At 57.5% G+C, this 25,966-nt stretch overlaps 1 protein-coding gene across 3 annotated transcripts; it reads right to left on the minus strand.

Annotated features, from left to right (window-relative positions):
* Positions 1 to 50: 50 nt before the first annotated feature.
* Positions 51 to 24,924, minus strand: ASIC4 (acid sensing ion channel subunit family member 4). Of its 3 annotated transcripts, XM_064372958.1 has the most exons (11): positions 24,902 to 24,924; positions 23,683 to 24,569; positions 6,743 to 6,887; positions 6,516 to 6,643; positions 6,168 to 6,330; positions 5,693 to 5,749; positions 3,330 to 3,483; positions 1,626 to 1,717; positions 1,462 to 1,541; positions 1,049 to 1,153; positions 51 to 865 (listed from the first exon to the last, which is right to left on the minus strand). In XM_064372958.1, exons 2-11 carry the CDS (start codon positions 24,262 to 24,264, stop codon positions 752 to 754), a joined length of 1,620 nt encoding a protein of 539 aa, XP_064229028.1. In that variant the 5' UTR covers positions 24,265 to 24,569; positions 24,902 to 24,924; the 3' UTR covers positions 51 to 751. The 3 variants fall into 3 exon arrangements, with proteins under 3 accessions (XP_064229028.1, XP_064229027.1, XP_064229026.1); XM_064372957.1 differs by lacking the exon at positions 24,902 to 24,924 and having other exon boundaries at positions 51 to 780; positions 23,683 to 24,586; XM_064372956.1 differs by lacking the exons at positions 5,693 to 5,749; positions 24,902 to 24,924 and having other exon boundaries at positions 23,683 to 24,586.
* Between the last annotated feature and the right edge of the window lie 1,042 nt (positions 24,925 to 25,966).

Below are 25,966 nucleotides of genomic sequence, written 5' to 3' on the forward strand. Positions count from 1 at the left end.
CGCCCCAGCCCCCAGTGCGTGCTTGGTCACACATACACACAGAGAATTCTTTATGCCTCTTTATTCCCAATCTCGTCAGCACTTTATAAAATCAGACTGGAGGGAGAGGGGCCTGAGAAGGCTCCCTCTCACCCTCCAAGCTCAGCCAAAGTCTGGACTGTCTCCTACCCTCTCCCTGTAGAGGGGACTTGAGGGGTGGGGGCTGGTGCAGGGGGAACTGGGAGCTGGGCCAGGCCTGCTGGGCCATCCTCTCCCCCTGCTGAGAGGGGAGCTGGGCCTGGAGAGGGGCAGGAAGTAGGACGGCCCAGCACTCCTGAGTCCCAGGACTCTCCGTCTCCTGCTGACATCGGGGCTGGGACCCTGGCTGTCCCTAAATCACCCACCCCTGTAGCCCTACCCACCTTCTACATCTGTATCCCCCCACCCAGCCTTCCCTAAATATATACAAATGTACAGAGGGCTCCCCCTCCCCAGCTGGGATGGGTTTTATCCGCCCTGCTCCTCCCTTCCTCTCCATGAGGGCCCATGGCCTGGTCTTCAGCCCTCCCTGGGCACCAGCCTGGGGGTAAGAGGTGTGGAAAAGGACTTTTGTGCAAAGCAGCTGACACCAGGGCAGGAGAGAATGAGAGCAGGAACTGACTCCTGGCCCTCCCAGTGAGCACCGCCCCCAGCCTTTCCTGGGAGCAGGAGAATGTGCTGGGGATCCCAGGAGGGGTCCCAGACTCCCCATCCTTCAAGTCACAGCACCATCCTAACAAGCGAAATCTTCAAAGAGACCTCCTGCGGGACCGTGGGGGTGGTGGTGGTTGGGGAGCAGGCTGCTGGCCCCCCCACCCTCGGCACAGCCCCGGCTTGGGCAGGGACTCTGCAGGAGAAAGAGAGCTTGGGACAGGGAGAGCTCCAGTGGTGCCCCCAGGCCTCCCACCACCAGCCTTTCCTTATCATCTCAGGCAGAGGCTCCAGGGCCCCTCCATGGGCTGGTTCAAAAACCATGGGTGTAGTCAGTCCTCGGGAGGCATGGCTGCATGCTCTGTGAGCTCGTCCTCACCTGTTCCTTCAGCTCCTGAAGCCCCAAAGTGGAGATGCCCCCAGTGGAGGTCCGCAGGGGGGTCTTGGGACGCCTCCATACCCGCTTCAGTCGATCCCAGGACACCTTGGGGTTCAGGGTAGGGGACAGCAGTGGGCTCGGGAAACTTGGTCAAGGAGAAGGGTGGGCCTTACCATGCCCGGCTGCCCACAGGACTCACTGCCACAGCAAACTCCCAGTAGGACACCCCCATCCTCCTCACCCATTCCCTTCTCCTGACTCTGAGCCCTCAGGCCTGCCAGCCAGTCAGGGGACCCTGGCAGAGAACCCTGAGCCTGACTTCCCAGCCAGGCCAGCTCCACCAGGCACCCCGCTCTGCCCACTTCTGCTCTGCCCACGGCCCCACTTCCACCCTGCACTCCTGGGGCTCTTGCCTCGTAGATGTAGTCCAGGATCTCCAGCAACGTGAGGATGCTAGCCCCGATGAACAGCCCCATCTGTCCCCCAAGGTCTCCTGGGAAGCAGGAGAGCAGTGTCAGAGGGAGCTGCCAGGCCGATCTACCCACACACAAGCTGGGGGCAGGGACACCGGTCTCACCCAGCAGGGCTGACAGGCCATAGGCTGCTCGCTGCTCCATGGCTTCAGAGGTCAGGGCCTCAAAGAAGACATCTAGGACCAGGAAGTTCTCCCTGTGGAGACAGGAAGCAGGGTGTCCATGTGGGCCTCTCTTCCTGAGAAGGCTGGCAGGGGTATCCAGGTCCCGCAGGTCCTGATCCAAGATGCTGCACGGGGAAGTCAGTGGCCACTCCCAGACTCCCCAAGGCTGTGAGGGGAGGCAGTCACAGGTGTGTGTGTTTCATCTTTTGAGGGGTAGCAAAAGGCTTGGGAGAGCAAAACACAGCTCCTGAGCCTGCAGGAACCCCTACTGCTCCCTCTAAAGCAGCCAGTGCTGTTCCCTTTGCCTCCTCCTTACACCTCTGTGGACCCTTCAGTGACCTCTGTCGCCTGTCAGTGTACTCCACAATGCCCCTTCTCGGTGTTCTGGGCAGCCTGTGGCCTCTCTCTGGCGCCTTCTTTCCCAGCGCCGTCTTCTCTCCTTCCTCCAAACAGCTGCCTACAGGTCAGGCTCCATGCCACACTGCCCCACATCCTCTCACTGGACGCCTCCCCATCACCTCCTCTCACAGACCCAAACCTAGAGCCCTAAGGGGTCAGCTCACACCTCCCCGGCTTCCCTCCCCTACGGGGGCCTGAGAATCAGTCCTACATGATCAAACGTGAGCTCACTGACAAGTTGTGGCATGGGTTTTGTGTTATAATGATCTGTCCCCATGGAACCCAGCACGGGGCCTGGCACTCAGACCACGCTCTGCAAGTGTAGACTGGCTATCTGGGACCAGACCCAAGGCTCAGGGCAGCCCCTCCTGCCTCTGCCTGCAGGGTACCGTGTTCCTCCCCCGTCTCATCCTGTCCCTCTCCCTCAGTGCAGGGGAGAAAGACGCATAAGCAGAGGGCTCCGTCATTACAGACATGGCCTATGTGTAATGACAGAGACCTGTACAGGTACTGGGCGCTCAGATGAAAGGCGTTTGGACCTGGAAGCACTTCCCTGGAGGTTGAGACACTGAACGTGACTTGAGTAGGGGGTGGGGTTACTTAGAAGAAGGTGGCTCACGCCTGTAATCCCAGCACTTTGGGAAGCCAAGGACAGCAGATCACTTGAGGGCAGCCTGGCCAACATGGTCAAGCCCCATTTCTACTAAAAAGATGGGGGGTGCCTATAATCCCAGCTACTTGGGAGGCTGAGGCAGGAGAATTGCTTGAATCTGGGAGGTGGAGGTTGCAGTGGACCACGATTGTGCCACTGCACTCCAGCCTGGGCAACAAAGCAAGACTGTCTCAAAAAAAAAGGCGAAGGAGAAGGAAAAGGAGAATAAAAGGGCCATGAAAGGCATTCCTGGCAGAAGACTCATCAAAGAGAGAGATGCAGCCCACTCCCCGCCTCCACGGTGCCCAGGCCTGTTGAGAGTGGCCTCCATCACTCTCACACACACACACACACACACACACATCGATTCCCAGATACACTCACAAGTGTGAATGCACACACACATCACCCACTCACATACACATACACTCACAAACATACACGCCCACAAGAAACACACAAGCATACACGCACACACATGCATGTACACACTCACATACACCCCCACACATATACATACACACCCACATACACACACATGCTCACACACATGTACACACAACACACACACAGTCCCCCCCACACACACATACCGTATGTAGGTCTCGTTGCGGTTGTACTTCCTCGCCAGGTACCGCGCTGAACCCCTGTTGGGGATCCTGACCATGGAGATTTCTTTCCCGTAGCGCGTCAGGTTGCAGGGGGTGGGGCAGAAGCACGGGCCCTCGGAGCCCCCACCCAGGGAGTCTGCAACACAGAGGCAGCGGCTACAGTAGGAGTTGGAGGAGCGTGGTCCAGCGGCCCACCAGCTGCAGAGAGGAGGCCCGGGGTCCATCCTGAGGCAGGCACACCCACACCAAGGGCCTTTACTGGCCTGGTGCTTCCTAGAGGGGACTGGCTGTGGGTCCCCACCTGGACCAGCTTCAGATGACCCCGGAGAGCAGGTATAAGCAGAACCCCCCAGCACCCTCCCAGCGCCCTGGGACTGGGGGGTCCTCGTGACCCACAGGGAGGACAGAGCCCATCCACCACAGCTAATCAAGTTGGTGAGGTTTCAGATTCACAAGGAGGTGTGGAGAGGATGCTGGGATCCATGGATGGATGATGGATGGATGGATGGATGATGGATGGATGGATGGATAATGGATGGATGGCAGATGGCCATATCGATGGATGGGAAACAGAAGAACAGATGGACCGACAAGACTCCCAGGCTCAATGTGCTGGGCTTTCTCCGCCTGCCTCTTCAGATCCACTCTCCACTCTTCCACCTTGCTCTGCTCCCCACGAGGCTGATCTCTGCCAAATGCATCACCTAAACTCCCTTGTCCTCTGGCTTTGGGTTGGGTTTGGCCAACAGGAGGCCCCAGCAGAAACAGAATATGAGGCGGGAGAGATGCTCAGGTATTTCTCCCACCTGGCTTCCTCACTGCCAGGCCGTAGGTGGCAGAGGCTGCGCTCCTCCAGCCACGCTGCTTCAGCCAGCCCTCTTGGACAGCCACAGGTCTCTCTCCTCCTGCATGCCTGGTGGGAATGAGGTTCCCCGGCATTGCTAGCTCTGTGAACTCCTGCTGCACCTTGCAGGCTCCTTACTCCTGATCACACATCTGTTCCTTCACTGAACACCTCCAATCACCCCGTGACGATGCAGGTGCCGTGGGGGACAGAGAAGGGCTGGACGTGTGTGTGGCTGCTCAGTGTCTGAAATCCAGCCCCAGGGCCCTTGGCATCTGGATTACTGCAGCCAGCTCGGCCAGTCCCTGGCTTTGAGTCCCTCCCCTCCCACCCATTGTCCACATCTCATTGGACTCACCTGGCATTCCTGCCTGGCCAGGGGCCTTTGTTGGCTTCCTAGAGCCTCCCTACCCCACTGTTTTTCTTTAAACAGGATAACTCTGTAGCCCAAACTAGAATGCAAAGCGTTATCCCAGCTCACTGCAGCCTCGACCTCCCAGGCTCAAGCCCGTCCTCTTGCCTCAGCCTCCCGAATAGGTGGGACTACAGGTGTGCCCCACGACACCCAGGTCATTTTTTTATTTTTTGTAGAGACAGGGTCTCACCATGTTGCCCAGGCTGGTGTCGAACTACTGGGCTCAAGTGATCCGCCCACTCTGGCCTCCCAAAGTGCCATGTCTACAGGTGTGAGCCACCGTGCCTGGCCTTCCTCCTCCACTCTTTCCACTCCCTCCCCTGTTCTCTGCCCTGCAGCCACACAGATCGTTCAGTGCCCTGGACACAGCATGCTCTCTCTGGCCACAAGGTCTTTGCACCTGGCTCTTATACACCCATCAAGCCTCAGCTAATGTGTCTCTTCCTCTAGGAAGCCTCCCTGCCTTCCCAGGCTAGCGCTGCACGCCCCTCCTCGGGGCCTTGCCGCACACCCGAGGCTCCCGTCTCCAGGAGCTGATGGGCTGTGTGGGAATGCCTGTCCATACCCCTGCCAGGCTGTAAGCTCTCCAAGGGCAGGGCTGTCGCCCCCACTCTCACCTCCAGTACCCAGCACAGGCTGTAAAGGTCTGGAGAATGCACGAAGCGGTGAATGGATGGATAGATGGATGAACTGCAGATCAGGCAAGATCTGTGGACAGATGGGGTTTGCCTTACCCACACCGAGAGCCAGCAATGCATTTCTCCTGAGACCAAGAGAGAAGTCATTTCACTTTCTCAAAGTGGGTGAGCTCATTGGTTGAACCAAGATGAGAAGCCCAGCCCTTCACTCCCAGTCCAGGCTTCTCTGCAACCCCCCACCCTGCTGCCTCCACTTACCCAAGCGTCTGTACCTGCAGAGGTCTGCAGACCTCTCCCTGACCCCATTGAAGTATGGGCTAAGGCTCAACCCCCAGGAAGAACCCTCCAGAGAGAGATTGGGAGGAGAGGAGCCAAGACACAGAGGAGAGGAGTAGACAGAGACATGAAGGGCTGATGGAGAGGTAGGGAAGGGTAAGGCAGCACGGACCCAGTGTGTGGTCGGCACACTCGATGTAGATATTTGGTGGGCAGATGGTCTCATTGCCTGAAAGGAGAGAAGATTATTCCTGGAATCTGTGATCACTTCCCCTCTCCCCAGCACGCCCAAATGTAAGCACATACGTGCATGCACACACATATGCACATATTTGCATACATGTGCTTGAATCCCACACACACAACCCCAGCAAATACACAAGCACAGATGTAAATGAGCATGCACATACACGAACACATATTAACATGCACACTTGCATCTGCCTGCCGGCATTCCCATATGCATATGTGAAATCATGTATAAAAATCCCAAACACACACATGCACACTCAAGCAGGTACAGACACACACACATGTTGTACCCATGCACCTGCCTGTGCACATGATCAGTGCCTTGCCCCTTGCCCCGGGAGGCTCTGGAGCCCAGCAGGGTGGCATGGAGGGCTGGCTGGGGGTGGGGTGCCCACCTGGCATGTGCACCATCCGGCAGTGGCAGCGCTGAAGCACGGCCTCCTTTTCACAGCGCAGCCGGCAGGCAGACACACTGTAGGCTGAGTAGCCCTGAAGCTCAGGCTCCCTGAGCTCACTTTCTGCGCGGCAGTTGCCCCAGGGCTGGGGCAGGTAGGTTAGCTGCAGAGGTGGGGCATGATGAGGTCACACCCAAGAATCCCACCCGGTCCTCCTGTGCCCACAGCCCTAGCAAAGTCAACACAGCTGACAGGCTGTGAGCTTCTAGTGGGCAGATTGGCTCTGCATCCCCTCTGAGCCCAAGGCAAGTCCTGTGCCCAATCCAGGGCCTGGCAGGAGGTGCTCACCCGCTGTTCCTGGCAGGACACAAAGGTCTGGAAGCCAGGGGACACCCCGAATCCCAGCTGGTGGATGTAGGGCGGCTCCTCCTGGCTGTGGATCTGCACCCGAATACCTGCCTCAAATGACGTCTCATCTGCACAGCAGAGATGGGGACCTTTGGAAACCTATCCCGGGACAGAGGGCCCAGGCCCCAGGCCCCAGGGTGGCCCTTGTCCCTTTCCCGCCTGCGTACTTGTCTCCCTCCAGATGGGCAGGTATTCCTCCTGCTGGATGTCCAGCATGATCTCCAGGCCACTGCCCATGCCACCTGCCCGGCTGGGCAGCGAGCTCCGAGGGTCCGCGTTGAAGGTGTAACACTTCCCATAGCGAGTATAGACCTGGGAGGTGGGGCAAGAGAGGAGGAGGGAAGATGAAGGGAGGGGCCAATGCAACTCCAAAGTTCCCTGTTCGCTGCTGAGGCCACCAGATCTGCTTAGACACTCCAGTCCCATTTCCTAGCAGGCAATGTACAGCCCAGCCTGTCCAACGAGCGCCAACTTTTCCACTGATGGCCTCCCTTAGATGACTAAAAGGCATCTCCAACCTAACAACATATCAACACAAGAACTGTCGACACCTTCGCAAACCTTGCCTGCCCCACACCATTCTCCTCCTCCCTAGTAAACGGCCCCACTATATCTACCCAGTTTCTCAAGTCGGAATTTCTGAAATCTCCGCTTCCCTCACCCCTGCATCCAAGGCAGCAGTGGCATGAACACTACTCACAGTAGCCTCAACCTCCCAGGCTCAAGTCATCCTCCTGCTTCAGCCTGACAAGTAGTTGGGATTACAAGCATGTGCCACCAAGCCCGGGTAATTTTTTATTTTATTTTTGTAGAGACAGGGTCTTGCTATGTTGCCAGGCTGGTCTTGAACTCCTGGGCCCAAGCAATCCTTCTGCTTTGGTTTCCCAAAGTGCAGGATTACAAGCATGAGCCACTGCATCCAGCCTCCAAGCCATGTCTGAAATACATTGAGAATCCATCCACTTTCCTTCCCTCTCCAGCGACCCCCATTTCGCCATCTCCTAACTGGTCTCCCTCTTGGTCCGCCCTTAACCCTCCCTTCCAGAAGCCATAATGCCCAGTCCGCAGTGCTCGGATCCAATGAAACCACTCACTGACTTAGCCAACAATATCTTCCCATTTCTCACATAATGAAGTCACGCTCCTTCCCTAACCCAAAAGCTTCCATGTGACGTGGCCCTTGCCTGCCTCTCCTGTCACCTCCCCATCTCTGTGACAAGTTCAGACACCTGGACGCCTTTCCTCCTCGGGCTTTTGTTGCTGTTGTCCCCTCTCCTGGAATGCCCCATCACACACAGTCTTGGTATGGCAGCTGCCCATCGCTGAGGCCTCAGCATGTGACACTCATACATCACACCGCCACATTCAGTGTCATCGTCCATGCATCCATATGTCTGTTGGTTTGCTCGAAGTACTTATGAAGACCTGAGATGATCTTGTTCATCTATTTGTCTCCTGTCCATTGTCCATCTCCCCCCTGTGAGCGTGTATGCTGTACAGGAGCAGTGAGGCTGTCTGGTGTCCCCAGCCCCTGGCCTAGGACAGGGCACAAGGGACTCTAGAATAAGCAGTCTGTAGCACAGAAGCCCGGCTCCCTTTTCGTCTGCAGAGTTCTCCTGTATGGACAGCAGATGGCGCTGGCGCCCCGGAGATGGAAGCCCAGGCTCCTGCTGGGAATTTAGCTGCCACCAGGAGTTGCGCAGCGGCAAGGGTGAAGAGGTTGAGGGAGAGGCGGGTTCTAGTTCCCGCACCAGGCTTCCCCAACAGAGAGGAGCCCCTGGGTCAAACCCATCACAGGCAGCACCTTCCCTGGGGGCAAGGGGTCGGTGCACTCAATCACTCTCTCCAGCTCCCCCTCCCCTCTCCCTGGGAACATTTCCCACTGGTAAAAGCTGGGAGAAATGGCAAGAGGCGGTGTGGAAGGAAAAAGAGATCCTGGATGCCTAGCTTCACAGGAGGAGTGCAGAAGGGAGAGAGGCTGGGTGGAGGGCAGCGAACCAACTGAGAGTCCTCCCGAGACCTCCTAGGGGCAGGGTGAAGTCCCCATCCTCACGGACTAGACCCCGGCTGCAGTGCTCTAAGAGCTGCAACCCTGATCCTCCCTCTCACACAGCTCTGCTACCACCCGACCACCCTGCCTCCCATTCCTGAAACAAACACTCGTGCACCACAGACCAAGCCCCCCGAGTTCACAGAACATGGTGCCATCTACCGCTGGCCCACATGCCCTCAGTACCAGCTAGGTGGAGTTACCCTGACTACTCCAGATGAGGACATCGCAGCTCAGAGAAGTGAGGTGACGGCCAAAGTCACACAGCTGGGAAGGAGGAGAGGTGCAACTCATCCAGGGTTGAGGCTCTGGCTGCTCCCGCAAACCACTGCTGGCACCCCACCCCAAGCCCTCGCCCTACCTTGGGACCCATCTCCTGCCCCAGACCCATCCAGGTGAAATGAGTTAGATGGAATGGGCCTCAGGCCTGTCCCCTTCTCTTCACCCATCCCCCCTTCCCTTCTGCACCGTTTCTCGCCCTTTCTTCTCCATATCTGTTGCCCCTCCATTCCCTGCCTGTCTCTTGAGTCCTCTCCTTCCCTCAACACCCACCCCCCACAGGTTTGCTAGCTTCCAGGTTCAAGTCCTTGACCCCACTAGTATCACCCCTGCCCTCCTCCCTGCTGTGTGTCCATCTGTGGGGCAGGAGTGGGTGTCATGGGCAGTTCAGGAGCACTCAGTATGCCCCATGCACCGTGCTAAACGTTTCACACGCTCTATCTGGATGAATCCTCACAACTACCCTGTGAGGCAGGTATTATTATATCCCCATTTTACAGAGAAAGAAATGGAGGCTCAGAGAATTCAACTGGTTTCCCAGGATCTTCAAGCTCAGGGCTTCTCAAACGCTTTTGTGCACGCAAATCAGAGAGGTCTTTTTAAAGTGCAGATTCTGATAAACAGATGTGGGGAGGGGGTGGGACAAGGCTGAGAGTCTTTCTGTCAACTGCTGGTCCATGGACTACACAGTGAGTAGAAAGGCACTAGATGAAGGGGGAGATCCCAGCAAGACAGCCCCACTCCAGACCGGTGCTCTTATGCCAAGTCACTGGACATGGAGGAACCCTGAAGTGGGCTGGGTGCAAGATTCCTCGGTCCCATCCGGGCGCGGTGGCTCACACCTGTAATCCCAGCACTTTGAGAGACTGAGGTGGGCAGATCTCCTGAGGTTGGGAGTTCGAGACAGCGTAGTGAAATCCTGTCTCTACTGAAAAAAAAATACAAAAATTAGCTGGGTGTAGTAGCAGGTGCCTGCAATCCCAGCTACTTGGAAAGCTGAGGCAGGAGAATCACTTGAACCTGGGAGGTAGAGGTTGCAGTGAGTTGAGATCTCACCATTGCACTTCAGCCTGGGCAACAGAACAATGCCCGTCTCAAAAAAAAAATTAGCTGGGTGTCGTGGCAGGCACCTGTAATCCCAGCTACTCAGGAGACTGAGGCAGGAGAATCACTTGAACCCAGGAGGCGGAGATTGCAGTGAGCTGAGACCACATCACTGCATTCCAGCCTGGGCAACAGAGTGAGACTCCATCCCAAAAAGAAAAAAATCCTGAGTCCTGGTGGTGTGGGAAGGCAGATTCGAGGCATATATAAGTGTTTGTAGAAATCTGAAAGTACTCAACCTCTTCCTATTTGACACCAAGAAGATGCTGGAATCAGCTCTTGCTGACACAGCCAGTTTTGCGTGTACGCTCCAGTTGAAAGGCTACAGAAGGCATGAACTACGTGGGGCACCCGAGTTATGAGCTCCTCCCTCGGGTCCCTCAGCATTCAGCACCACCTCAGTGGAGCCCTGATGGCCAGGCAATGTGCTGGTCTCTCTGAAGCCTCACCTATGGGACCATGAACTCCAGGTGGCCAGGAGTCCTGCTTCCCTCTTGGCATCCCCAGGGCCCAGCGAGATTTGCAGAGCGAGGTGTGAGGTAGGAGGAAGGAAAGCGAACACGATTAAACATCCCCACTTTGTACCAAGCCCTGTGATAGGTGCTTTTGATCTGTTTTCTCCTTTGAGTCTCTAAGAAACCAATATGAGCTACATATTGTTGCCCCCATTTAATGATTAGGTACCTGAAGCTCAGAGACCAAAAGTGACTTGGCTAAGGGCGCATAGCAAGTCAATAAGAGCCAAGATTCAAACAGAACTGAGCCCCATGTCAAAGCACACTAAGTGCTTATAGAACCCCTGGTGGGTGTTCAGTGAATGAGTGATTCTTGGAGGCTCATGACTCTCAGAGGAGCTAGGGCAGCGTCCATACCTGGTACCTCCAACGGACACACACAGACACACGGTACATGGCACCGAGCCCACCCCACACAGGGAAGAACGAATGCCCAGCTGGCGAGGGTGGTGGTTGCCTGGCACACAAACCCTCAAGGTGGCTGTGCAGAGTCAGGGTGACAAAGGGAGATGGGTGGAAGTTGTCTGGGTCTCAGGGATACTCTGCAGGGAATGGACCAGCCAGACTGGCAAGAGAAGGCCACCTGCACAGCCCAGATCAGTCCTGACTGCTGGTCAGAGCACAGCGTTGCCCAGGAGACAGTCCCTGGACCAGGCAGGCAGGGGCGGGTGGAGCCACCAGCTCCTAAGTGGCAGAACTCTGGTGGCAGCACAGCCCATAGCTTCTTCCATGGAGACGGCACGGCAGCCCTGCCACAAGGTCCCACAGGTTGTCCACTGCTCCCTCCCTGTGAACTGGCCCAGATGGGGGAGGGGGGACAGTGGGGTATGCAGAGGAGTTGAGAGTCCACGACCCAGTCACGGAAAGGGGAAGGTCCCAGGCCAAGGAGTGTCCTAATGGCAGAGGGGCTATCTCCAGATCACCAGCCCTCAACCTCTGGGCCCTGTCCCCGTCTCAGACCCCCACCTCCTCCTTTGGTCTGGCCCTCCCTCTCTCTCTGCCTTAGCTCCAGGCCCACCCTCTTGGCCCTAGCTGGGGCATGTGGCCTCCCAAAGCCCCTCCCGGCCTTGGCTGACAACTCCTAGACAGGACTATGTCTGTGCTGCACACATACCCTCGGGTCCCCTCCCCCACCTTCCTTCTGCCAGCCCCTGCCTGTCCCTCTCTGATCACCTCCCTTTAGTGTTCCCCACCTGGGTCTGTCTGCCTCGCTAACCTCTGTTTCCTGACCTCAGTCTGTCTCTTGAGTCCTTCCCTACTCACCTGGCCCATCTGGCCCTGCCCCTGATCAGTTACCCACCTGGACTCTGCCTCTCTGCCCCTGCCCTCTGTTGGCCTGTCCATCTCCTTGGCCTCTTTCTCTCCCATTGGCCTGGATGCCCCCTGGCCTTTCTGTCCCTTGCCCACTGCATTCTCTATCCTATTTGCTTTCTTCTCTATCCATCCCAGTCTGGCTGTACAGTCTCAGCCTCTTGTCTCCCTCCTAGACTTTTCCCTGGGCCTGAGCCTCCCCCCCCATAACCCCATACACCAGGAACCCCTCTCCAGGTGCCCTCCTTCTCCCTGGCTCCTCTCCCAGGGTTTGCCTGAGACAGCGATGAGGGGTTGGGAGAGATCTGTCCAGAGCTTCCTCCTCCTGAGAGCGGCAGCTTCTCTCAGCCCTCAGAGCTCCATCTATTCACAGCTCCCATTTCTCCAGAAAGCTCTCCCTGGCTGGCTTGCTCGCATCCTCCCTCCCTTGAAGAGCCCACAGGGTTAACAGGCAATTAGCGGGGCCAGGGCTCAGAGCTGCAGCGGGGAGAGGGCCCTGGGCCTCCAAGAGATAAGAAGCAGCCAGAAGCTGCCGAGGCCAGGCTAATCCCAGAGCTAATCTTCGGCCTGGGCTTTATCTCCACTGCCTTCTGGGCACCTGCCTCTGGTACTGGCACCTCCCCCGACACTCTTCTATGGTGTCCCTTCCCCCAAAAATTCCATCAGCTTTTCACTGATGGGGTCCACCCGCATGCCTCTCACTTAGTCACCCCCGGAATGAACTCTTCTGCCCCGAGGTCCAGAGTAGGCCAGTGGAAGGGGTGCATCTTCATCTTCCCTGGACTGTGACCAGCACCCTGGGGTGGAACAGCTCCCAGAGCCTGGCTTTATTCAGGTGTGGCCCAGTATCCAGGTTCAAAGCCTCTTCCTTCTCTATCCTTTCCAGGGGCAGAGGAAGGAAGATGGCACCAACTAAAATGCCTTGGTGTCTGTGCCACTCAGACCTTCGAGGCCACTCAGTCCAATCACTCACTGTACAAAGGCAGAAAATGACTAGAGATGGCCAGGTTCACATCCAAGGGCATGCGGAAAACAGGGGCAGATTCAGAACTGGACCACAGGTTCACGGGCCAACATTACCTCCCTGGGAGTCAGTGGGTCCTGGTTTCGGCTCCAGCTCCGCCACTGACAGCCTGTGTGACTTTGGTTAGTAAGGTGATTCGTTGCCGAGCGCGGTGGCTCACACCTGTAATCCCAGCACTTTGGGAGGCCAAGGCGGGTGGATCACGAGGTCAAAAGATCGAGACCATCCTGGTCAACATGGTGAAACCCCGTCTCTACTAAAAATACAAAAAATTAGCTGGGCACGGTGGTGCGTGCCTGTAATCCCAGCTACTCAGAGGCTGAGGCAGGAGAATTGCCTGAACCCAGGAGGCGGGGGTTGCGGTGAGCCGAGATCCTGCCATTGCACTCCAGCCTGGGTAACAAGAGCGAAACTCTGTCTCAAAAGAAAAAAAAAAAAAAGAGTAAGGTGATTCATCAACTTCTCTGGACCTATTTCTTCATGTGTCAAACAGAGACAGAAATCCCTGCTTATTTCCCAGACTAGGCGCACATCTCAAAAGAGAGGAAGTATGTGAAAGGCTTTTGCAAAGTGCAGTCATATACATGTACCAGTAATAAGGATTTTATTTTTTTAGACAGAGATTTGCTCTTGTTGCCCAAGCTGGAGTGTAATGGCACGATCTCAGCTCACTGCAACTTCTGCCTCCCGGGCTCAAGTGATTCTCCTGCCTCAGCCTCCCAAGTAGCTTGGATTACAGGCGTGCAACACTATGCCTGGCTATTTTTTGTATTTTTAGTAGAGACGGGGTTTCACCCCATCAAATGTCAAAATGTTGACCGGGCTGGTCTTGAACTCCTGACCTCAGGTGATCCACCTACCTCAGCCTCCCAAAGTGCTGGGATTACAGGTATGAGCCACCTTGATCGGCCATGTAATAAAGGGTTTGTCGAGACCAGCATGAACCAAACTAGGGCAGAGATTATCACTATGTGGTGCTGAAAGTGGATATACAGGAGGTTCATAACATATGTGTTATGGGCATATATGTTATGAGCCTGACAGAAAGGGGCATATATTTTGTAGCCTGACAGAGCAGGGTTCAAATCCAGCCTCTCCCACCAACTTTAGACAAACAACCTTGGATGTGTGATTGAAACTCTCTGAGCCTCGGTTTGCTCATCTGTAAAAGGGGAATGGTAATTCCTCCTCCTAAAGTTAGATGAGAGGATTAGAGATCAATTCAGTGATTCCTGGAAGGTGCTCACGGGAGGGGTGAGGCCCTTTGGGAAATGGCACTTCCTACCAGGACGGTGCAGCCATTTCGATCTTGGATCCCCACTGGGCGCATCCTCACCAGGCATCAAGCACCTTGCAGGCTCTCTCTGCAATTTGGGAGCTGCTTAGAGGATGGAGCTCTGTCAGAGCGAAACCCCTGGGCTCTGAGATAGGGCTTCCTACCCAGATGGAAAGCCCAACCTAGTTCACATCCGGGCCTTGCCCTTAAGTCTGTGGGATTTAGATTCAATCAATTAACCTCTCCAATCCTCCATTTTTCATCTGTAAAATGGGAATAACAACAGGCACCCTTCAGAGGAAAGAGAGAATGCGCATAAACCACAGCAACCACTAACATTTACTTAGTACTTACTGCTGTGCCAGGCACAGTTCTAAGCACTTTATATAGATTAACCCTTTAATCTTCACAAAATTCCATGCTGGCAGTACTCCTATCATTTTCATTTTACAGACAGGGTAACAGAGGTACAGAGAGGATAAGGGAGCTGACAGGGGAACAGGTAATGTGGCCTTGGAGTCCGCCCATCGCCACTGTGTGACATACACCTAGCATACAGTACCTACAAACAGTAGACGCTGAGGAACTGGTGAGTGTTCAGACAACACTTACTTTGTCTGACGCTATTTGTGGAGCCTGTGCTCAACAGTGTCAGGCACTGTGCTTGGTGCTGGACATACAACAACGAACAAAACAGCCTCTGCCCTCAAGAAGTTTGCTGTCTGGCTGCAGAGACATTCATTCATTCAAAGTACTTATAGGCCAGGCGCGGTGGCTCACGTTTGTGATCCCGGCCCTTTAGGTGGCCAAGGTGGGAGGATCAATTAAGCCCAAGAATTTGAGACCAATAGGCAACAGAGTGAGACCTTGCATCTACAAATAATAATAATAATAATAAATTAGCCAGGCATGGTGGCTCACCTATAGTCCTAGCTACTCAGGAGGCTGAGGTGGGAGGATCTTTTAAGCCCTGGAGGGAGGCTGAGGGAGCCCCTGTGATAGAACTACTCCACCCCGGCCAGGGCGACAGAGCGTGACCCTGTCTCAAAAAAAACAAAAGCAGGCATGTTCACAAAACACGCAAATCCACCAGTGACACAAATGAATAGATTGTTACTAGTTGTGATCCTGATTGTGATGGGGCGACCTAGCCAAGGCCACCACGGTGGAACAGGAGTGCAATTTGGCTTGGAGGGTCAGGAAGAACTCTGAACAAGCCAAATGGCACTCCTGTTCCAAAACTCTGAACATGCCACACTCAAGAAAGCAGAAGGCCAGGTGTGGTGGCTCACACCTGTTATCCCAGCACTTTGGGAGGCCGAGGTGGGTGGATCACCAGGCCAGAAGTTTGAGACCAGCCGGGCCAACATAGTGAAACCCCGTCTCCACTAAAAATAAAAAAAAATTAGCTGGGCATGGTGGCAGGCACCTGTAATCCCAGCCACTCAGGAGGCTAGGCAGGAGAATCCCTTGAACCCAGGAGGCAGAGGTTGCAACGAGTTGAGATGGTGCCATTACACTCCAGCCTGGGCAACAGAGCAAGACTCCATCTCAAAAAAAGAAAGAAAGAGGGAGAAGACACAGCCGCCCCCAGCAGGCCTGGTTCCACAGGTGCCTACCAGGGCCCCCACCTTCCCGCCACCACCGCTACACAGGAGCTTTTCAGGGCCACTTCCTCCCTCCGGTGGATCCCGGAGGCAATGTTTTGTTCAAATGTAAATGTGTGAGCTGTGGTGGAAGGGACCGGGGAACCCTAGGAGCCAGGGAGGGCTGGGGGCGGTGGAACAAGGCTGTGGTCCCCAAAGGGCGCCGCGCTTCCACGGGAGAGGAGAACGGCAGGATGAAGGCCTCCGGGACCCAGGTAAACAAACCCTTTCCCCGGGCAGCGACCGCTTAGGCCTTACACCTAGACAGTCATTTTTAATTAGTGAATTGGTAACGAAGTCCTTCCCTGACATTCCCGCCCCTCGATGCAAAGTTCCTCGTCAAGAGTTTTGCTTACACAGTGGGGTACACACCCACAGCCAGGCGAGAGTTCAGGAGACCAGACAGAAGGTGGCGGCGGGGACCGTGGGTGGGTGGGTGTGCCCCGCCAGGAGCCCTGGACCCCCGCCCTCTCCCGCACACTCAGCCTGGCCCCAGGCCTGGCCCACCCGCACCCAGCAGGCCGCACCCACCGGCTCGCGCGCCTCGCCGCCCCCCTCTCCCTCCCGCGGGGCAGGCATCCATCACGGCGCCCGAGCGCCCTCCCTCCCATCTCCTCCGGGCTCCTCCGCTCTCCTCCCTGGGTCTGCCTCATTTGCATTCCCCCGGCTCCCGGCTCCTCGGCAAAGTGACCTCCGCACACAGCAGCGCCAGAGGCTTCCACCGCGGAGGGAGACACCGCCGCCCGCCCCCGCCGCGGTCGGGGAGGGGACAACGGGGCGGGGGTCCCGAGGAGGTGGACTTGCAGCGGAGCCTGACTGGTGGGCTTGAAGCGGCCGAAAGGCCCGGGGCCGAGGGGCGCCGAAGGACTCGAGTGCTCGGGTGGGATTTGAACCCGCGACCTCAGATCCCCAACCAGGCGGGAGTGAGATGTGGAGATTAGCACGAAGCCCGGGAGGCTGCGGCCAGAAACGGAACCCCTGCTGGGAACCCGGGGCTCCTCAACACCTCGTTTTCCTCTCCTGAGAGCCCCCACTGGGTAGGGGCCGGCCCCAGCGGGGAGTCGCCCTGGGATTCCCAGCCCTCCTGGGGGCCTGCCCAGCCCCCACCCCGCCCCCCGGGACCGCCGAGCAGCCTCTCCCCCCCCCCACTTGGTATTTACACCTTCCACACATTTGTAAGCTATTATCCTGTCCACGCTTAGTCACCGCTGAGCCAAGCGCCACGGATTTAGCTCCTTTAATCTTTCCTCCTAAATCAATCCTCCATTTCCCCTTAATCATCCCGTGGCTCCTCTCTGAACTCTTGCTGCCGCCTCGGCTGCGGCAGCCCGTGCCTATCTCTCTGGAACTGCTCCCCCTCCAACCCAACACCCACGGGTGTCCCAAGGGCATGTTGAGCATTTGAGGGGTGGGTTGGATTTCCAGCACTGCCAGCCCCAGCCTAGGAGCCAGGGGAGGAAGTGCAGACCCCTGCCCACCTCTTCCTGGAAAAACACATCACTAAGCCTTCCCATCCCCTCTCAGGGTCTCTGCCCCTCTGTCCTCCTCCGGCCTTCCTACCCTCACTCATCTTTCTGAAGACCCTAAGTCTCCACCATGATTTGCAAAAACTCAAAAAAAAAAAAAAAAACAAAACGTGGCAGATCTCTCCTCGGCCTCCTGCCCCAAGTGCTGGCCGTTCCCACTTCCTCTTCCCAGCTGCTCAAACGAGGTGGGCTGCAGGGCCATCGTGGAAGGGCAGGGAACACTGATAACTCAGCAGCCCAAGGCCGGCCTCTCCTCCAGGGTGGCTGTCCATCTCCTGGACCACCTCAGGCTCCGTCCCCTTCACTCCCTCCCACCTGCCCATGGGACCCATTAACTCCGGGGCTGAGTAGCTTGGGTCTCAAATTCCACTGCTCTCTGTGGTGCTCCCTGGGTGCCCCTGCCTCTCCATTCCTCATCCTTCCTGCCCGCTGCCTGGACCTAGCAGAGGCAGCCCTGCCGCCAGCCACTAGAGGGAGCAGAGTCCTCCCAGGAAGCAGAAGGGCAGGGGTGGGGGTCCAGGAAGGAGCGCGGGCCAGGGAGACAGAGTGAGGATCAGAGGGGGACAGGACGCAGGGCCATTTCTTCACACGCTAATCAGCATCTTCCGGCGGTGCATGAGACGCTGAGCTGATAATGAGCCCAGCTCGGGGCTGATTCCTGATTAATGAAGAGGCCACGGGGCTGCTGAGTGGGGCTGGGTGGGGCATGTCCCTCATGGCCCTCCCCCTGCCCTTGAAGACCAGACCTCTGAGACAGTGACAGTCCCTGCCCTTCTCTGCCAGGCCACACCACTTACAGCCCCTCCGACCACTCCACTGCCCAGGCAGGCAGGCCGAGAGCACCCGCTCCAGGCAGGTCTGAGCCTCGGCCCCTGGTGTGGGTTGGAAGGTCGTGAGGGCAGGGGCACCTGGTTCTGCAATCTGAGGGGTAGGCAGCCCTCAGTGTTTTAAAAATCAGTTACTGTTCTATTAAAATAATCACGATTTGGAGCTGCTTTTGGCAAACTAGAAGACCCAGCCACACTGGGCTCCTCACACAGGGCAACAGTTAGTTGGGGCTGAGGAGCAGCTGCACCCTTAAAGGCTACAGGTCTTCAGTTCTCCTCAGACCTCACCCCTCCCTACTGTGTCCCCCAGCCCCGACCTGACCTGCCTGGCTCCTGAGGGCAGGATCAGGCCTGAACCAGATGTTGAACTAAATGTGCTCAAGGGTCATGCCCCAGGAGAAGCTGGGACCATGGGGGATGGAGAGCTGAACAGGCAGGGAATCAGAGAGAAGGCTGTGCAGCAGATAAGAGGTCTGAACCCACCTCAGCGGGCACACCTTCCCTTCCACAGCCAACGGGGCAAGAGGCAGCCCTTGGAACCTCCAGCCCAGTGACAAAGGTGTGGAGTTGGGATGGAGTGTGGAGTAGCTCCTCCCAGGGCCAAGTGCACAGGGTAGAGGGCAGAGACCATCAGTATTGGCCTTATCACACACTGGGAAGAGAAGGCGCTAAGGAGGTCTCTGGGACAGAAGGAGTGGTTGCTGAGGAGCCCAAAACTGGGGCCTGGGACAGCCAGAGAGAGAGGGAGGGAGGGAGAGAGGGCTTGCATGACGGTTCAGTGCCCCTCAGAGCTGTCCTGGCTGGCGGCTGGGTGGGGCTGGGAGAGGAGGGAGGAGGGCAGGGAGGGGGACTGCCCAGCTGGAAGAGGCCTTGTCTAATTGTGCCTGATTAGTAGAGAGGAAGAGAACAGGGCGAGTGATTAATAGTCACGGCAGTCACCAGCATGTGGGGAAGGAGGGTCAGGAGGGGGAGGGAGACCCAGAGCCCACAGGCGAGGCAGATAGTGAGGCGCCCACAGGGCCCCAGGCTCCTAGCCCTCCAGGAGCTGACTGGACCCTCAAGGACCACGAGGAGTGGGGCTGGCTCCTACCCACGCCTCTGAGGGCTTCTCCACCTCCCCCATGCCTCAATTTTCCAGACAGTAGCATGCAAAAGACCCAAGGTCATGTCCTACACCTGGGAAGAAGCGCGCCTTTGCTCACATGGTGTTTCCAGACACCCCACTGTCCCCAGCCCCCAGACACAGGCCCTGTCCTCAGCTCAACCTGAGATCAAAGCCACAAAGTAGATGGCCCGACTTCCAATTGCAGCCCGCAGCTACCTCCTTATGTCCTGTGGCCCCAGCTGCAATCCCAGCCCTGCCCTACCCAGACAGTCTAATTCCTAGGGCCATCCAGGGCTGCGCTGTCCAGCGCGGCGGCTTCTAGCCACGTGTGGCTGTTTGAATTAAAAATTCATTTTCGCTGTCGCACTAATCACATTTCAAGTGCTCAGCGGCCACATGTGGCTAGTGACTACCATGTTGGACAAGCACAGACACAGAGCATTTCCGTCATCACAGAATGTTCTATGGCCCCAGCACTCCTCTAGACAGTGTGTGCACATTCCCGCACCTATGCACACGTGTGAGCATATTTTGGAGCGCTGGATAGAATGGGAATGCTAGAACAGGGCAGAGGAGGGTGTGAGCCAGAGGGTCAAAAGCGGGGAGAAGACTAGGTCACGGAGAGTAACGAAGATGCCAGTGCATGGGTCGGACACTAGTAGGTGGTGTCGAGAACAGTCAGGTTAAAGATAGCCAGCAGTTGGGGTGGCGGCATTTATAACAGCTGACGCTTACACAGTGTATACGATGTGCGTGCCAGGTAGTGTGCTGAGCTCTTCAGGAGCATCTCTTTAATCCTCACCACAACCCCCAATTTTTAGGTTCTAACATCCTATTTCAAGAATACACAAACTGATGCTCACAGAAGCTTTTTGGCTTCCTCGAGGCCATACACAGCTTAATGGGTAGGTAGGGCAGAGGTTCGAATCCTGGTGGTCCCCAGGTGAGAAGAGATGCTGAATTTTAGAGCTACCCTTGCATTTTACAGCTCAAGAAATGAAGCCAAGGGAGGAAGAGTGATTTCTGCCTTTTAGTGAGGGCAGGATGAGAGCAGGCCACATTGGGGAAGGGAGAATTGGGGCTTGGAGGAAGGGGGTGTGGGCAGCAGATGGCGGCAGGAATCAGGGAGGAAGGGAGAGCTGTCTACGAGGCTGGGGTGGGGGACATACAGGCGGTGGAAAGGGTGGGAGTGGGATGGTACCAGACTGAGTGGGGAGAGGAGGTGGGAGAGGAGCCGAGGTCAACTAGCTGGAGCAGAGGGGACATACAGGGCACACCTCCCGGGGCCCTCTCCTCTCTCCCCTCTTCCCTCTTCTCTCCAAACTGTGCCCAGCCTGCCCCATCCCCTAGGCCTTCCCAGTTCTCCTCCCCCCAGAGTGGCCTCTCCCTCTCTCAACTCGGCCTCTTCCTGCCCATGTACCTCGTCTGGCAATCGATCCTGGCACCTTATGATACCGCTTGCATGGCCGATTAACTCTCACGTGGTTGCTTAAGCTTCTGAGTGTCCCTGTCCCCTTTCACCATGAGACTATAGGCTGCTTGCGGACAGGGACCAGGGACAGGGCTTCTTGTCTTCGCTGTCCCCCGAAGCTCCAAGCAGGGAGCCCAGCACACAGGCACGCAGAACTCCATGTCGACTGATTCTGACTGATGGGGAGTACATGAGGGGATATAGGGAGCGTGGGGGAGAGCGATTGCAGTGGTAACAGAAGCAAGAGCAGCAGCAGAGGGGACTGGGGGAGGGCACATTAACCAGAGTAAAAATAGGCTGGAAAATGTGACATTTATTAACTTGGATTCCGGAGGAAAGGTCACAGCAGAGTGGGGAGTGGGAAGGAGGAAACAGGGAAAGCAACAGAAAACATGTAACGGCCCCTTGGCGAAGGCTGTCCCTGTCCCGGACCATCTCACCTCCCACACCCCGCGGCTTCCCCACCAACCAGCTCACACACCATCTCCCCGCCAGAGACTGCAAATTCCCATCACCGACTCCAGGTCCTCACCACAGAGCTGATTATGGACCTCATATCCTTTTGAGAGCGCCTGAATCTTCATCTCCATGCCCCTTCTCCAGTCTTTCCCTGTTATACACCCCATCACCCCATCTCCCCCACTGCCGTGGACCATGGGCCCCCAGCCCATCCTGTAATTCCAGGCCCTGGTGAATCTGCAGCACACTCAGCCCTTGAATGCCAGGCCCAAGGGAGAGTGACACTCAGCAGACAGGGGATGCAGCGTGGGCAGAAGGGTAATAGGCTAGGCTGGAGACAGCGGTGGGGGGAACCAAATCCCAAAGGGGAATTCCTGTTCCCCAACTCTGGCTGTGCCCTCGACTCCTCATTGTCCTGCCCCAGCGCCAGAACCTCACCCCACAGACTTCTACCATCCTCCTCTCTCCCCCCAGGGTACCAGAGGGCCTGTGGGAAATCCACCCACACTCCTCCGGGCCATCCCCAGGATTCCGGGGACTCACCAGCCTTGATCAGGGGATCCCCATTCCTGTATCCTCCAGGCACCGCCTCCTAGCCTGGAGGCCAAGCTCCCTCTGTCTCCCTCCCCTTACTTCCTCACCCCCTCCAGCTCTTCCTCTCCTTTCCTCCCACTGAGGTCTCCTCACCCTTCCCCTTCCCTGCGCACCCCCAACTCCCGCCCGGGGACACAAAGACCCCATTGATTTCTGCCCCAACAGCACCTGCTGAGACTGAGCTCTGCCCAGCCCCCTACACGGAGGGGCAAGGACTGAGGATAGCAGAGCCCCATGAATCCTAAAGGCCACACTCACCCTCCATATCCCACCTCCTCCTCGGGGACTCTACCAACCCTGGCTTTGGGGAGCAGTGATTTTCCCTAGGAGAGGGGTGGACAGCTGGACAACAGGCCAATGCCCTCGACTCTTCTCCCTGCACAATGCTCCCCCTGCTGTTCCTCTATTTCTACCTAACTCCCCTGCCCAATGGCCGGAGGTCCCATACACTGCAGGCGGGGTGGGAGCCAGGAACCTCGTTGGCTGGAGCATGTTTCCTGGTGATCCTGAGGCAGCGGGTGAGTGAGAACCTGGCGGGGGCCCCTATCACTGGGGCTGGCTACTGGAGGCTGGGCCGGAGTGGGCACCATGTTGACGCCAAACATTTGCATACCCACTGGGCAGTGGTAACCAGGATGAAACATACACACACACACAACGCTGGGAGCAAACTGTGGACTGGGGACAAGCATCGAGAGCGCCATGAATACTAGATACCCGGTGACTGTGGGTGAATGGAGGCCTGACAGGCAGGCTACGTACAAGACACGCCCACCCCCTCACATACCTGACTGTGGGAGGCGTGCATGGGAGAGCAGCCCAAGCTCACGCCCCTTTCCCGGAGAGGGTGCTCGTGTTTGTGCTCACACGTAGGTGAGAGATGGCGCCGGCAGTCTCCAAATGGGGAGCAGCCATTGGGATAGATGGGGGTGGGGGTGTCATGAGAGGGGATGGCAGCCACAGTGGGACCCTGTCCTTGGCACCTCAGCGAGAGCTGGGAGACAGGCATGGCTCTCTGGGTGTGTGGGTGTGTGCATGTGTGGGTGTGCAGGTGTGCATGTGAGTGTTGTGACAGGGACACTGAGTGTGTGTGTGAGAGGGAGTGTGCAGAACACTGTCCCCCAGCAGTGTGTGTGTGTGTGTGTGAGAGAGAGAGAGAGAGTGCAGGCGTGCTGGGGCAGCAGTGAGGGTGAGTTATGCACATAAGAGTGAACCAGTGATTCCCAGTGTAAGAGCCAGAGCTGGACATGGGAGCAGCTAGAAGAGGAGATGGAGGAGACTGGCCCCCGGCAGGGCTGGAGGGCAGAATGAAAGAGGGATGTGTGAGGGCATCTGTGAGGGGGGGTGTGTGAGAGACACACAGAGATCCAGAAGAGACACTGGCACCCAGTGTCCTGAAGCCTGGCTCTCTCCAGTCTGCCCACCGGGCCAGCTCCCCAGGAGGCCACCCGGAGTCCTTCCCTATATGGAGCCCCCCAAACCTCCCCTCCCCAACTCCTTCATTTGGTGGGAAGAATCCAGTAGCCTCAGAAGAAAAAGGGAGCAAGAGAAAAGTGGGAGTCAGTTGGTCTGGCCTTGGGATGATGCGTCCCTTCCCTGCAAGCCAGCCAGCTCCAGGACATCTGGGCCCACCCCCAGGACCCCCTCGACCCAGCCCCCAGCCCTGGGCACTGCAGCAGCAGCAAGACCAAGAAAAGGAGCTGCAGGCACCCCAGGGTAAGCCCCTGTAAGCGGCCACTGCTCCATGGCTGGGAAGCCAGAGGGAGAAGCCAGGCTTGGAGAGACACGAGGCCAGCCTCTGGTGGCAGAAGGAAGGGAAGCCCTGTCGAGGATGCCCTGCACACCACTGCCATCACTCCTCCTCCCTGCTCCCCAGCCTCCGGCCACCCTAGGCCAGGCAGCCCAGCTGGCAAAACTCACCACAGAGAAGTTGCTGGCGGAGCAGTGATGCCCACTGAAGTTGCAGCTCTTGAGCATGTCGGCGAGCTGGTGGCCGGTGCGGTTGAGGATGTCTACCATGTCGGGCTCCGGGTAGCGCAGGCCAGCGGCACGGTGCCCATCCCGGTCTTTGGGGGGCAGCCCTGTCAGATTGGCCAGGTGGAAGATGTCGGCATCGCTGAGTGCCGAATGCCGAAAGCGGTTAATATTGCAGAGGGTGACAGCCGGGAAGCCCGCCACCGGGGCTGGGGCAGCAGGGTCCATTGCCACCAGGTGAGGCCGGGTCAGGTAGCCCCGGGCCAGGCCAGCCGCCTGGTACAGGAAGGCAGCCATCGAGGTGAGTAGGGCCAGTGCCCACAGGGTTCTACGCAGTCCGTGGGGGCCTGGGCCACAGGCCCGACCCAGTCCATGCAGGGTGCTGGTGCTGGCAAAGGTGGCCAGGTCCCGGGGGGCTGCTGCCCCGTGAGCAGCCCCAAGGAGGCTCTGCTCATCCCCTGCCTCCTTCTCCTTGGGTTTCGCATCCTCCTCAGCAAATTTGATTTTGCACACAATCTCGATCGGCATCTGTCGCCGGCTGCTGGGACTGGCCAGAGCCTCCCTGCCCCGTCCCTCCCTAGCCAGCAGCCCCAGTGCCCTCCCGAGTGGCGGTGGTGGCAGCGGCTGCTCTTCTAAACTCAGGGCAAGCAGGAGGAGGACAGGGACAGGGTGGGGGCCCGAGGTGGGGGCGTCACTCCCACTCCCAGCAGCTCCGCAGCCCTGGTGCTGCCTCTGCCGCTGCTGCCTCTGCTGCCGCTTGTCTCTCTCCTCGATCGTCTCCTTGTGGCTTCCCTTATCAGCACCAGCACAGCTGTCAGCCCCTGCGTGTGTCCCTGCGAGCGAGCGAGCGAGTGAGCGAGGGAGCAAGTGCTGCTCCGCCACGCCGCGCAGCCCCAGCCGCTCCGCTCAGCATGTGCTCCGGAGCCCACCCCGCGCTTAATAATTCAGGACATGTCAACAGCGTTTCACCGGCAGCACGGGCGTCAGGAGCCAGATCAGGGGAGGGGGCAGTCCCCAGCCCAGGACCGGGATCCCAAGACTGGGGCTATCCCCCAAACTCCTGCTGCACCCTAGCCGCTCACTGGGTCTCCAGATCTCCCCACTCCCCGGCCACCCAGGGAAGGGCGCCGTGCCCAGGGTCCTCAGCTCACTCTTCGCCACTTGCCTGGCCCACACCCAGGAAGGTTCAGCCAACTCTATCCCCCCACATCCTGGCCTCCGAGCCGGCTGATTCCAGCACCCAGGCACCACCTGATCCCACTACCCGACTCACAGCAGCTTCCAGAAACTCCTTGAGAGAGCCACTTGTTTGAATGAGGGAGGGGAGGGAGGCAGAGGAGGGCAGGCTAGACCGACCAGGGGACAACTGTGACTCCAAGATTCTCAGCTTCCCTGGAGCTTTGCTCCTGACTTCAACACCCACCATGCCCCTGCCCCCTCTGGAGGCTGGCTGCCCTCACCCTCGTTTTGCCTCCACCCTCAATCTCAATCATTCAAGCTGGCACCCCAGCCAGCTTGCATATCTGTGGCCACTTTGCTTCCCCAAATGTTCCCCAAATCCCTTGCCACAACCAGCCTTGGGGGGAGGGGTGTTGGGTAAGCAAGCCAGTGAGCAAAAGGGAGGTGTGCTTCGGCGGGGGGTGCTCTATATGTAGGGGGACAGGGTGTGCAATGGAAGGAGAGGAAGAGCCCCAGTGGGGTCGTGGAAGAGAGCAGAAAGATGTGCTGCGCGTCAATGGGAGCGAATGCTCTCCTAAGAAAATGGGTTTGGGGGTGCCTGGCAGAGTAGGGCAGGAGAGCCCTAAGGGGTCTGCTGTGTTCTTGTGGAGGGGAAGCAGGCATGTGGGCCATCATCATAGGCAGGGGTGGGAGCCTCGGTTGACTGGCCAGGAGGGGACGCATCCATGCCCCCAGGGTGGGGTGGCAAGAATCAGTGCTTGTGCTCTGGGGCCCCATGTGAGAGCATGTGCCCTCATGGGGGAGGAAGCCCTTGTCCCCAGGAGGAAAGGGGGGCTGATTAATCGGGGCGCTAATGAGCAGCAGGGAGAGGAAGCGCGGATGGGCGGGGGGAGGTGGCTCCATCGATCCAAGCCGCGGAACCAGCAGCTGAAAAAAAAGTGAGAAGGGAATCGATCTGAGGGAAACGGCAGCTGCTGGGGATTAGAGCCCGAGGTCCACCCGAGGCCCAACGGCCACCCCGCCCCCTGCGTCAGGCCTGGCCCCGTAGCCT

The sequence above is a fragment of the Aotus nancymaae genome, unplaced genomic scaffold (assembly GCF_030222135.1).
Source record: "Aotus nancymaae isolate 86718 unplaced genomic scaffold, 86718_ANA_hifiasm-v0.15.2.pri h1tg000008l, whole genome shotgun sequence".
In the NCBI taxonomy this organism is placed as follows: Eukaryota; Metazoa; Chordata; class Mammalia; order Primates; family Aotidae; genus Aotus; species Aotus nancymaae.